Genomic DNA, 12,261 nt, shown 5'->3' with positions numbered 1-12,261 from the left:
CGTAATACGGAGCCGCGCTGGATACATTATACCAAAACAGAGACTCTGTTGATCGTGGAGGAGCCTCCTGGCATCAGCAAAGGCAGCACGAGCCCAGTGTAGCGTTTTCAAACTACCCCCGGTTTTCAAACTACCGGGGGGTAGCTTGAAGCTGGTTTGAAATTACCCCCCGGTAATTTGAAAACGGTTTCAAGATACCCCCCTTAACCCTAACCCTAACCCTAACCCTAACCTTAACCCTAACCCCAACCCCTAACCCTAACCCCAACCCTAACCCCTAATTAATTTTTGAAGGGGGTAGTTTGAAAACGCTACACCGGGACACAGATGCGGTGAAATCGGGGAAAATAGCCACAGGGCAATCTTGTAACTGCAGAGGTGCTTGGGTTCAGGCAGCGCAGCACTTCCACACAGTCCTGGTAGTAATGCAGCTTCACTATGATGACTCGTGGCTTCCCTCCCATCTGTGTGAGCGATCGATGATGACATCTCTGCCCATATTCAGGACCTCATTCAACAGCTTTGACACATCTGTGGTGGTGCTTGACTCTGACCCCTCCCATACTCCAGTGATACAGATATTACATCCCCGCATCCTGCCCTCCAGGTCCTCACTTTTGTTTCTCAAATCGCTCAGCTCCTTTTTGAGATCCTCTACTGTTGTTTGCAGCGTGGTCACTTCATCGCTCCAGGTAGAAAGCCCATCCTCGACCTCCTTTATCTCAGTATTCACCTGAGCCACAGCCTTGCTTGTCATTTCCGTGCACCTAACAATCTCACTTCTTACTGACTGCAGTTCATCCTTGATGGAGCCAAAATCTTCCACGAGTGCTTTTATTAGTTCCTCTTTTATCACGGAGGAGATGTCTTCCTTAAGAGACAAAAGCAGCTGCGATTTCACTGATGGCAGTCTGCTCCTTGCTGGAGTTTCTTGTCTCAGTTGCGCTAGCGGTATCAACCGGATTAACGCTGATGTTTTCCGGCGTGGCCTCGGCTCCAGGCCTAGCAGTCAGAGCTCCGGTGTATTTGTATTTTCTAGAGTTAAATGCCATTTCAGCCGGAAATCAAGAGACCTGTCAGTACCCAATTATCTTTGTTTAGTTGCAAAAACTATGTCTGTAAGTCAAAATAATATAACTTTTTTTGGAATTTTTTAACAAAAGTTTGTGGGAACCCCAATAATTAGCTGTTACTCCATACCGCCCCCCTACATGTCCTTGACTTCATCACTACTAAACAAAACTGCAGGGAGTAAGGTCTTATCTTATTACTGATAATATCAATGCTGTCATGTTGAATATTCTGAAACATTTATGAATTTACAGGAACAAAAGCCACTGATGATGGTTCTCTTGTCTGTCTGTCAAGAAGAAAATGAATCTATAGCAATGCAATAATATCACTGGAGTAAAAATAACACTAGTGCCACCCACTACAACTCGACTAATTTCGTTATGTTTATGGTAGTGATAAAGTCATAGATAAGACAAAGTCATATTTGTTGAAGCATTTTTGTTTCGCTTGTTTTTGTCGATATTGGGGTTTAAACAGAAGAGAACTAGTGAAACGTGTGTGTCACAAAACATGGCACAATGTTCAAGTCTAATTGCTCTTAATCTGCTCTTATAGTTTCTAATTTCAGATTACACAAGTCAAATTACTCAGGTATTGTGTTATACATGAAATATAAATGTTCATATCTAACACTGTAGCCGCTGCGTTCCAAACAGGAAGTGCTCCAGTGCTCTTCCGGCTCCTTCTGACTCTGCCTCTTCCACTGGGATCTCGTGGCTCCTCTGAGGAGCTGTGACCTGAGCTCCTCTCTCTTGACCTGCTGCTGTGGCCTTGTTGTTTTACTCTTAAATTTTCTTTTGAAGCTGCGACTCTGGATTCCGAGGTCCCTCCTGCTGGCGTTAGCAAAAGGTTTGATTGACAGCTTGTGTGTTTCGTTGGTCAGTAAGCTTCCCTCTTTCTGGTGAGAAGGGCAGGACATTTAACCACCTCCATCATGTTTGGCTCTTGTGGTTGTTATGATACTCGGTCAGATTTCCACATGTACAGCCAGTAACAGGCAACAAGAGCTTCATTTGAGTGGAGCTGAACGCTGTGGAGACGTCACACTCACTTAGTCTACTTCTTTATACAGACTATAGGACACATGTGCTCATTCCATTACTGAAATAAAGTGATCAAATTTGGTTTTGTGACCATGTTTAATAACATGTTCTTGACGATGGAACAATGTTATAACATTGTATATTTTGCATAACACCCATAGCCGATTTATTTAATGGGACTACAGGCTTAACAACACTAACAGGGTAAACGGTCTACTCAAACAGGCCTACAAGATAAGACAAAGGAACCCTTGTAATTCAGGCTATAGTCTAAAATATTAAAATATAATAATATACACTCTTGTACTTGTGGTGGATCATTGACATTGCAGAAGTGAAGTGAATACAAATAGTAGTGAAAAATCATTAACAAAACAATCTGAGGCATCCAGGGTTAAGAATAATTCCTCTTTGCACATGACAGACACCTACAATGGACAGGCACTGTGATGGTGGAAGAACTAGAATATGTCATAAACACGTCTTCAACAAGTATTTAGTTTATTCAATATGGGGCAATTGAGAAGCATTTTCACACAACCAGTTCATCATTTAAAATGTACCTGGTAAATCGTTTTATTATTTTTGCCGTGTTAAACCGAGAGCAAAATCACATGGATAAAGTGGGCAGCTGTCATCTGAACTGTATCTGTTTTATGTTTATAGACTTTGCAGTTTACACCCAAGATAAATTTCCACTAGTGGGACAATAAAGTTATTAATAGTTTAATCTAAGTTTATCTCCATTTTATAGTTTGCTCTTAATTTTCCAAACTGAAAAACAAATTTTATAGGGTCAATTTAAACAGATATGAAGCCTGCATGAGAGACACTCAAGGGACTTTGCACCGTCACTATCACAGTTTAAAGCCCTAGTACAAACTTCAAAATAATAATCTAAATTTTACAATTCCCTGATGGCCTTTTTGATTGAAACATGTAGGCATCTCCTTTTGTAATAATGAGTACAACTTTTTCCAGGCAAGTTTTGGCTCTCGCTTAATAATGTAAACACCAACACAAACAAACCTCGACTTAACAAGGATTAGTTTGACTCTGTCCCACAGTGAACTGAATAAACTACATGACTCTGTTTGTGTTGGCGTCTTGTTCTTGGGCTGAACCAGTTTCTGTCTTAGTGTGTTGACTGGTTTAAATACAGATGAATGTTTTGTTGTATGAAGATCCTTTGCAGTTTTTCAGACAGATCCGACACATATGGGACAGATACAGCCTGTACTTCTGGGTTCTGTTTCTTTTTGTTCATCTTTTTGGTTTCTTTCTTCCTGTTGAGTGTTCATGTGAGGTATCCACAGGCTGATGGTGCATGTTTCTCTTCTTTCCCTCTTGTGTTCTGTGTTGAAGCTTCCTGAAAACTCCCAGTTTATGCTGCGGGTGTATTTGTGTCAAAGAGCAGCTACTGGTCTGTGTGTGCAGATTTACAAAGATATATTTTTATATTTTTTTAACTTTTGTTTTTGTGATCTTTCTGTTTCCAGCCCTTAAATAGATCTGATCTGCTGCTGAAGAGAACACAAACATAGAAATTCCATTATGAATAAGCCTGCCGTGATAATACATTTTGAAGCATATTGCTGAAGAAATTATAGATGATAAAAAATAATACTGAAACTATTTTATGCCACTGACACAATAACAGGTTAGTCTTAAAATCACATCAAAAATTCACCTAGTTTTAACATTGCATTACACTTTTACATATGCTTAATATCGCACCAAACATGCCATTAAATATCCTCCAACATTGCATCATGTTATGTCACTCGTCTAGTCTAGCTGGACTTGCTTGTTGTAGAGATGAAATTAAGGGAAAACTCAACAAAGAATCCAAACAAGTGATTTGTCTTTGTCTTATTTTTCGGCTTTTTATTCAGGTTTTACTGTGTCATTCTGTGACTGGGGAATACCAGCTCGTCGCTGTGCAAGCTCATTGACTCAAGTAATCACCTTGGTCAATACACAGCAGGGTATCGTGTTCCCAGCTACTCGATGACTACAATTTTACTCAAAAGCTCAAATACAAAATAATTAGGACAAATCACTATGCAAGTACATTAGGAGCATTTACCCTGTGACTAGGTCTGCTGCAGAGCGCTGCCTAGTTCAAATGTGGGATCTGCTTTACTAGCAAAGGATACGCTAGTGAGGTCAATGACAAAACTGATGCAGGATCTAAATTTGCAGAGAATTTCACCTAATATTTATACTATAGATCCCACAGGGCTCCTCCCAAGTACATGCAGAGTGATCAGTCTTCACACATAGCATTACTGTGAAGTATATAGATAGATAGAGGACGCTTCAAAAACTGCATACTTTGCTCTGCAGGCCAGTCGCCCACCTAGCAAGGTGCAAGCCTCCTGTACAGAGTGCATGGATTTTGTACATAATTTGCAAACTGCAAAGTTCATGTGCACAGTTTTATCACAGTCCATTGTTGCATATAAAAGGTTATAAAAGCAAAATCAGATAAATCATATTAATATAAATCATAAAAATGCCACTAAGTGCTATAACAATTATTTTACTACATTTTATGAATCACTAATGCTCTAAAAGCTACTAAATGAAAAATAAAACACTCTTAATAATATCAAATGAATAACAAAACTTTCTTAATAAGGCTGGCACCAAAACCTTCATTTCTCAGCCAGTGGGGGTGGGGTCAGGGCGTATAACAACTGTATAAAACTATTTTCCAGGCTGTAGCACAAATGAACATAAGAGAGTGGAGTCAAAAGCATCAGCAGACTCAGGAACAGTTTCTTCCCCACAGCTGTTTCCTTACTGAACTCTATCTCCCACTGAGCACCCGTGTCCAATGTGTCACCCACTCACCCCCTCCCTCTTCATCTTCCTGCAATGAATCAATGACATGTTCGTATTATATCTGATACATAACTTTCTATGTATTTATTTACAGTGTACTTGTTCATATATGTCTTTTGTTCATTTATATATGTCATACATACATATATTTATATTTTCTATAGCACACCCTGTATATTTGTTCATAGTATATACTGTTTACAATACATCTGATTATATCTCCCCCATGTGTATTATACCTAATTCCCTCTTGTTCATACTGTCATATTTATTTGTATGTTGTATATTGTATCTTATATGTATTTGCCACAATCTACACTGTAATATACTGTATAGTGTCTATATTGTATATACTCTACATTCTGTACATATGGAACTTTCTGCTCCTTGCACTTCTGATTAGACGTTGTTACAGCTCGCGGCCGGTCTCCGGCTCCACATTGCCTGGTGCTCCCCGTTTGTATTACCGCGTGTATCTTCCACATTTGCATGTCCTGTGTGGTACCTGACATCTGACTGGTGGGCCGTGGTTGACTCCGACGTCCATTGTGCTGTGGTTGGAGGATTGATGTCCCGTTCCTTCAATCCCTTTCCTACACATTCATCACCTCGACCAATAAAAGTGCTGTGCGCCTGTCCCTCCTGGAGGCTGGATGGCAGTTTCAGTTCGCCCCTCTCACTAACAGACGTTCTCTAGTTGCCTCTCTTTTGTTATTGTAAAGTGTGTGTTTGTAGGGGTCGTTACCGACCTATAATTTTTGTTAATATTGCCAGTTTGGTTCGGCCCTTGGGCAGTTTTTTTTTTTTTTAAATAAAACAAACCAATTCAAAACTTACCTAATACAAACCTATCAATCAAACATTTCCAATTAATTTGAGGTGGGAATGGGTATTAAGCTTCTGGACGAGCCCTCAATTTGTTAGATATGTTACGACCCAGTGCTAGGGACAAAGCAAAGTAACACAAACCAGATATGATGTGAAGTAAACGGCTTTTATAAAGTGAATGTAAGTAAGTACAACAACAACAAAAAAACAAAATGTTTTGCATTTGATAAATCAGAATTTCCAAAGTTAAATAAACAACTCCTAAACTAGGGTAAGCTAACATCAAACAAAAAAAACAACTGCCCAAGGGCCGAGCCAAACTGGCAATACTAACAAAAATTATAGGTCGGTAAGGACGCCTATAAACACACACTTTACAATAACAAAAGAGAGGCAACTAGAGAACGTCTGTTAGTGAGAGCGGCGAACTGAAACTGCCATCCAGCCGCCAGGAGGGACAGGCGCACAGCACTTTTATTGGTCGAGGCGATGGATGTGTAGGAAAGGGACTGGAGAAACTGGACGTCGGAACCAGCTCACAGCGACGGAATCACGCCCCACCAATCAGACGTCAGGTACCACACAGGACATGCAAATATGGAAGATACACGCGGTAATACAAAATAGGAGCACCAGGCGATGCGGAGCTGGAGACCGGCCGTGAGCTGTAACAGATGTTGTTAAATTGTGTACGAATTGTGTTATACAAATAAACTTTCCTTGCCGAGATGCTAAACATTTTGTTACCTTGTATTTATACATGTGTAATGACAATAAAGTTGAATCTAATCTGATCAAGTATTGAATGTAAAGTTTATATCAGTTTTTTTTTTTTTTTTCTTTTACACATCTGCACAGTTGCATATTGATATTAAGTTTGTTTTCTTTTTAAAGATAACATCATACAACTCGTGCATACAGACAGACGTTTTGTTAGATGTCACAGCACATTCACAGCATATTTAGTGGTTTATTCTTTGACAGTAGCCTGGAGAAATAACCAGTTTCATTTGATTTCCTCTGGTGGCACACTTTAAGTCACTTCATAGATGTTCTGGTTGGGACCTACATTTTCATTTTAGAAAACTGTTCATTAAGGATTATAAAACTTGGTCATATTGTTGTGATTTTTCATTATTTGTTTAGTAATTAATATTTAATCCATATGTGATTTGTCAGTTTAGTCAGTCAAGACTAACTAGGCTATGTTTTAGATTACATTTAGATTAAAGATGGTACTTAGAGCCAATAACTTGTGGAAAGATGGAGAATCCTCATTCTATCTCAGTCTTCATCTTGTTGTCCTTCCTGCTGCATGACATCATTGAGAGAAAAAGTGACAAATGCGATTTGTTCAAGTTCCGATTCTTCCCCACATTCCATCAAACCAGAAAATGTATTTTTATCCCCATGGTAGGCCAGGTCTGAGTAGCCACTGGGTCCACTGTGGATGATCGTAGGCGTTTCCCATCCAGATGACTGCAGAGGAGAACGGTTTAAATACACCCCCATATCTCTCCTGCAGCACTCATGGGTGGGGTGCATGAAGAGGAGCCATGTTTGGGTATCTGGGGCAGATTCTGGAGCGGGAAAGGCAATGATACTGCCCTGACAACCAAAAGGGGGCTCCACCAGCTCACTGGCAAAGTGCACTTGGTCAAAAGACACATCACTGTTCTCACTCAGAGCCTCACTCAGAGCCTCACATCGATGGCCTTTTGTTATGGAGCGAGCATTGCAGTAAAGATGGCTCTTACCTTCATGGTCAATTATTTCTGCCATCTCACATTCACTTGAGTCTTCTCTCAGCATTTCACTCAGTCGCCATGTCTTGCCATCGTCTTTGCTGTATATGGCCAGGGCACGTGGGACAGTGCCACTTTCCCTTTGTGGAATGTAATAGGCATAAGCTGGGATGATCAGTCTCCCGTCCTCCAGCTGGACCCCATGGCCCGGACCAACCCCAAAAGTGGCCCAATTGTTGATAGTCTCACCAATCACAGTCTCTGTTAAGTCTGTCACATTGCTCCATGTTTGGCCATTGTCAGTGCTGGTCACATAACACAGTCGTGTTTGGTTTTTACCTGTGTGGATTTGTTTCTGCTCTGTAACGCTCTTCCAGACGCAAATAAAAAACAAGAAGACTGTGTTACTCTTTTTCTCGTACACAGGACAGGGATTCATTGTGCGGTGGTTTGGTAAAGTGGCTGATTGCAGCTCCTGTGTTGACGACCACTAAAGAGAAAAACATGACAGAGTCACTGCTGAGTGTAATGACTGTATAAAGCCACTCCTCTGATGGTCGCATAATACAACTATTCAAAATATTCAGGAAGGTTCATCATAACAGTTAACAGGTTTTGACAGTTACAGATGCTGATAAAGACAAAAATATTATCAAAAATTTTTGATTTTAATCTAGATTTAATTATAAAATTTAGGCGACTGTTTGTTCTGTTTGTTTGCTGTAAAAAGGCTGAAGAAAGTGACACCTCATGTTGTCACATTTGAGCTTTATGAAAACATTTTTGAGCATATGTGTAAGATACAGACAACAGGCTGCTCTAATCTCATCAAACACCAGGCCTAATCAATAACACCTTTATTATGAATTTATAGACTATTCAAGTCAAATTGTTGATTTTACCTCAACAGATCCGTCCTCTGTCATTGTTCCTCTCCTCATTACCAGGATCTTGGCTTCATGGTCACTGGACGACAACCTCTTTTCAGCGAAGGCGAGAAAAGTCTGGACTTCCTGCAGGTAGATGAGTGCAGGGATCCTGTATGTTATGCCACTTTGCTCTTTTTCAAATAAAATTGTTTTGGTCGGTTCATCCATGTTGACATTTTGTGAGGCTCTGTTCTCCATGGTTGATACAGAGTCCTGCATGCACAAAAAAGAAGAGAAAGAGACACTGTGACTGAATCCTGTGCATGAAACATCTGGAGAGAATATACCAGGAAGAGTTCACACAGACAGACAGGTAGACAGACAGACAGACAGATAGATGAGTTTAACTGATTCCCAAGGGAAAATTCAGTATATAAAAACATTTTTTTTAAAGAGAGAAGAGTGAAGTGTATCTGAGGTGCAGCCTGCTGTCAGTTGCTCTGCATTTCCAACGTCACGGAACCGCCACAACTTTCATTTCTGAACGATACAGGAGGCTACACTTGTCACATTTGTCCATTTTGTTGACTACAAAGCTCAGTGACAGTTGCTATAATAAAACAGATCCCCGACAATCTCAGAGATGATCACAGCTGTGAGGTGAAACTGACTGAGAGACAGAATAACAGTTTTCTGGAGGCTAATATTCATTTCATTATCGTTTTTCTATAAATGATCAGATCTGTTTAAGTTAAAATTAGGACTTGAAGAGCATTTGTAGGCCTAATGCAGTTAATGAAAATCTCCACCCTGCTCTATAGCCATGCTCCTGTGAGGTACTGCGGTTGAATTGGTTGGATATTGGATACTGGACAACTTGTGATGTCTTCATAATCATCCAGGGTATATATCACAAGACAGTAATTATTTAAAAAAAAAAAATCTACCATTGACCATTGTCAATTTACATCACAAGTTAATTGAGTGTTGAATTCACAAAGATGCATTCAATCAGCTCATAGTATGATTTTTCTTGTGATATTTACCTTGGATGATTATGAAGACGTCACAAGTTGTTTGAAAAAAAATCTGTGGTATGTATCACAAGTTAAATGTCTTTGAATGTGTTGAATATCCAATATCCAAATATCAAACCAACTGAACCGCGGTGAGGTCTGTGAGGCTGATGTGGAGACAAAACTGAGTCTGATGCGTCTGATAAATGAAGTTTTTATACGCAAGAATCAGTCAGTTATTGTTGGTAGGTCTTTAGAGGCAGATTAAAGCCGATGTGCCTCAAATGCCTAGGACAATAATAAAAGGAAATCAGACCTCCACACCCTGAAAACAAATGCCTCTCACTTCTGGATTTCCATGGAGCTTTGGGGCGATTGAACCATTCTGGTTATTTTTTTCCATATATAATTTGCCTATGTCTACAACCCCTCCCTTCTATCAGTCTAATATCTATTTTACGTCTTAACACGCACAAACGTCTGTGTCCAAACTGAAATGCGCCATCGAGCCTGAGCCACCGAGAGGAAACTGACCTGGTCAAAAAAAACAGTGGCCTAATACTACACAATCAAATGTCACCGTCATATGTGTGTGTATGTGTATGTGTGTGTATATGTGTGTGTGTATGTATATGTGTATGCAAATATGTATGTGTATGTGTATGTGTATGTGTGTGTGTGTGTATGTATGTGTACGTGTATGTGTGTGTGTGTGTGTGTATATACGTACATGTATGTATATGTGTATGTGTATGTATGTGTATGTGTATGTGTATGTACGTGTATGTGTATGTATGTGTATGTATGTGTGTGTGTATGGGGGTGTGTATGTATATGTGTATGTGTATGTGTGTGTGTGTGTGTGTGTGCGTGCGTGCGTGTATGTGTATGTATATGTATATGTATATGTGTATGTGTATGTATGTGTATGTGTATGTGTATGTGTATGTGTATGTATATGTGTATGTGTATATATGTGTATGTGTATGTGTATGTGTGTGTGTGTGTGTGTCTGTGTGTCTGTGTATGTGTCTGTGTATGTGTCTGTGTCTGTGTATGTATATGTGTATGTGTATGTATATGAGTATGTGTATGTGTATGTGTATGTGTATGTGTATGTATATGTGTATGTGTATGTGTATGTATATGTGTATGTGTATGTATGTGTATGTGTATGTATGTGTGTATGTGTATGTATATGTATATGTATATATGTGTATGTGTGTGTGTGTGTGTGTGTGTGTGTCTGTGTGTCTGTGTATGTGTATGTGTATGTGTCTGTGTCTGTGTCTGTGTCTGTGTATGTGTATGTGTATGTGTATGTGTATGTGTATGTGTATGTGTATGTGTATGTGTATGTGGTGTTCTGCGCAGATACGTGCTGAAAAGAATGAAGCACAAAGGCCCGTGCAGATTCTGTTTTAGATGAGTGTTTCCCACGGCTCAGTTAGGACATTGTCCCTCTGTCTGATCTCCTCTGTGGCCCAAGTATTCTCTGATCAAGAGCTTCACACTGACCCAAGCCTCTGGTGATATATGGAGCGCGCATTATAACAGACTCTCACGTAAATTACACGTCAAAGTGTAAATAGCGGCACGTCGGAACAGAACAGTCTGTACTCACATTCACACTGAGCTTCAAATACGGACTGCGCCTGCACGATGAAACCTTACCTCCACAAGCCACTTGTTACGCCGTTTAATACTATCGAAAATGTTGTGGGAAGGAATACCCTCCCAACCCAAAAAAAGACAAGAAATGTGACGCTATCGTGATGATGCTGAGTGCTGTTAGAAAAGGACGTCAGTTCACTTCACTTTCACTTTCACTTCTGTGTTCTCCAATAGAGATCATCATAAAAAGGACTAAGAGCTAAATGACTGTAACTAACTGCCGACATATGTAATAACTGAAATAAAAATGATCAAATATAGAAGTGTTATGAACAAGAAGAAAAACGTGACATTTGTGGAAAGTATCACTGACGTGAAACTTGCCCCTCCTCATTGTGGACATACGCACTGCTCAATAGATTTTAAATCAAATGTCCATGTTTCAGATTTAATAGACTGATGTAATTTTATCAAAAGTAACTTAATAATGTAAATGTTTTATTTCAAAAGGATCTGGACACTGTGGGTAATAGTTTTACAATCATTTATCAGAGTGAAATTCTGTCTTTTGGGGGGTAAGATAAAGCAAATGAAGTAATATAATTGTATTTATTTTATGATAAATAAACAGTTAATGTACATTTTGTCGCTCATGTTAAACTGATTTTATATTACCATGTACATGTATCTATTTTTGTTGGAATTCTTTGGAACTTCTTTGTCATGAAAATCGCTTTAACCCTTGGTGGACATGTTGAGAAATGAAATAGTTGATGTTAATGTGTAAAAACCTGTGTAACAGTGAGAAGCTGAAGGCAGTTAGTACATAAATGAGGATGTGGCTGGACTGATCTGGCAACACACTGCCTCTCCCTGTGACTCTGTGACAACTGAAGCCTACAGTTTACATACAAACTTCCATCAACTCTCAACATGTATTCTGAATGAATATCCCATATTTTACTGTACTACAACTACCAGAAACCAAAAAAAGAGCAGCATCTCATACTGACTGTATTATGTGTTACTCGAACGCTTGATCTGCTGCTGAGTCTCCTCCTGCACCTGGACTGAACACGCTACAAAAACACACACAGGACCACCTATCTCACTAGAAATGTTGAAATTTTAAGAGATGTTTGTATAATTTCTAATCTTTTTGTAATTATTTTATTGACTATTTTGTTCCAGTATTGCTGGTTCAATTGAATGCTGAAAAGAA

The 12,261-nt window shown here is 39.4% G+C and overlaps 1 protein-coding gene across 2 annotated transcripts; it reads right to left on the bottom strand.

Annotated features, from left to right (window-relative positions):
• Window positions 1-5,942: 5,942 nt before the first annotated feature.
• Window positions 5,943-11,232, bottom strand: LOC110172479 (sialidase-4-like). 2 transcript variants are annotated; one of them, XM_020938361.2, is made up of 3 exons: window positions 11,100-11,232; window positions 8,443-8,682; window positions 5,943-8,030 (listed from the first exon to the last, which is right to left on the bottom strand). In XM_020938361.2, exons 2-3 carry the CDS (start codon window positions 8,665-8,667, stop codon window positions 7,080-7,082), a joined length of 1,176 nt encoding a protein of 391 aa, XP_020794020.2. In that variant the 5' UTR covers window positions 8,668-8,682; window positions 11,100-11,232; the 3' UTR covers window positions 5,943-7,079. The 2 variants fall into 2 exon arrangements, with proteins under 2 accessions (XP_020794020.2, XP_055018074.1); XM_055162099.1 differs by having other exon boundaries at window positions 11,050-11,210.
• Between the last annotated feature and the right edge of the window lie 1,029 nt (window positions 11,233-12,261).

Source organism: Boleophthalmus pectinirostris, unplaced genomic scaffold, assembly GCF_026225935.1.
Source record: "Boleophthalmus pectinirostris isolate CB_2022bp ecotype Guang Dong unplaced genomic scaffold, ASM2622593v1 HiC_scaffold_4, whole genome shotgun sequence".
NCBI lineage: Eukaryota > Metazoa > Chordata > Actinopteri > Gobiiformes > Gobiidae > Boleophthalmus > Boleophthalmus pectinirostris.
This window is presented reverse-complemented; position numbering and strand designations above follow the sequence as displayed.

What these genes read in the sequence shown, in the direction of transcription:
- LOC110172479 (XM_020938361.2), bottom strand. Translation starts at nt 8,667, where the DNA reads ATGGAGAACAGAGCCTCACAAAATGTCAACATGGATGAACCGACCAAA. An exon ending in CAGAGGACGGATCTGTTGAG is followed by an intron (nt 8,031 to 8,442) that starts GTAAAATCAACA and finishes TTTTCTCTTTAG; the next exon opens with TGGTCGTCAACACAGGAGCT.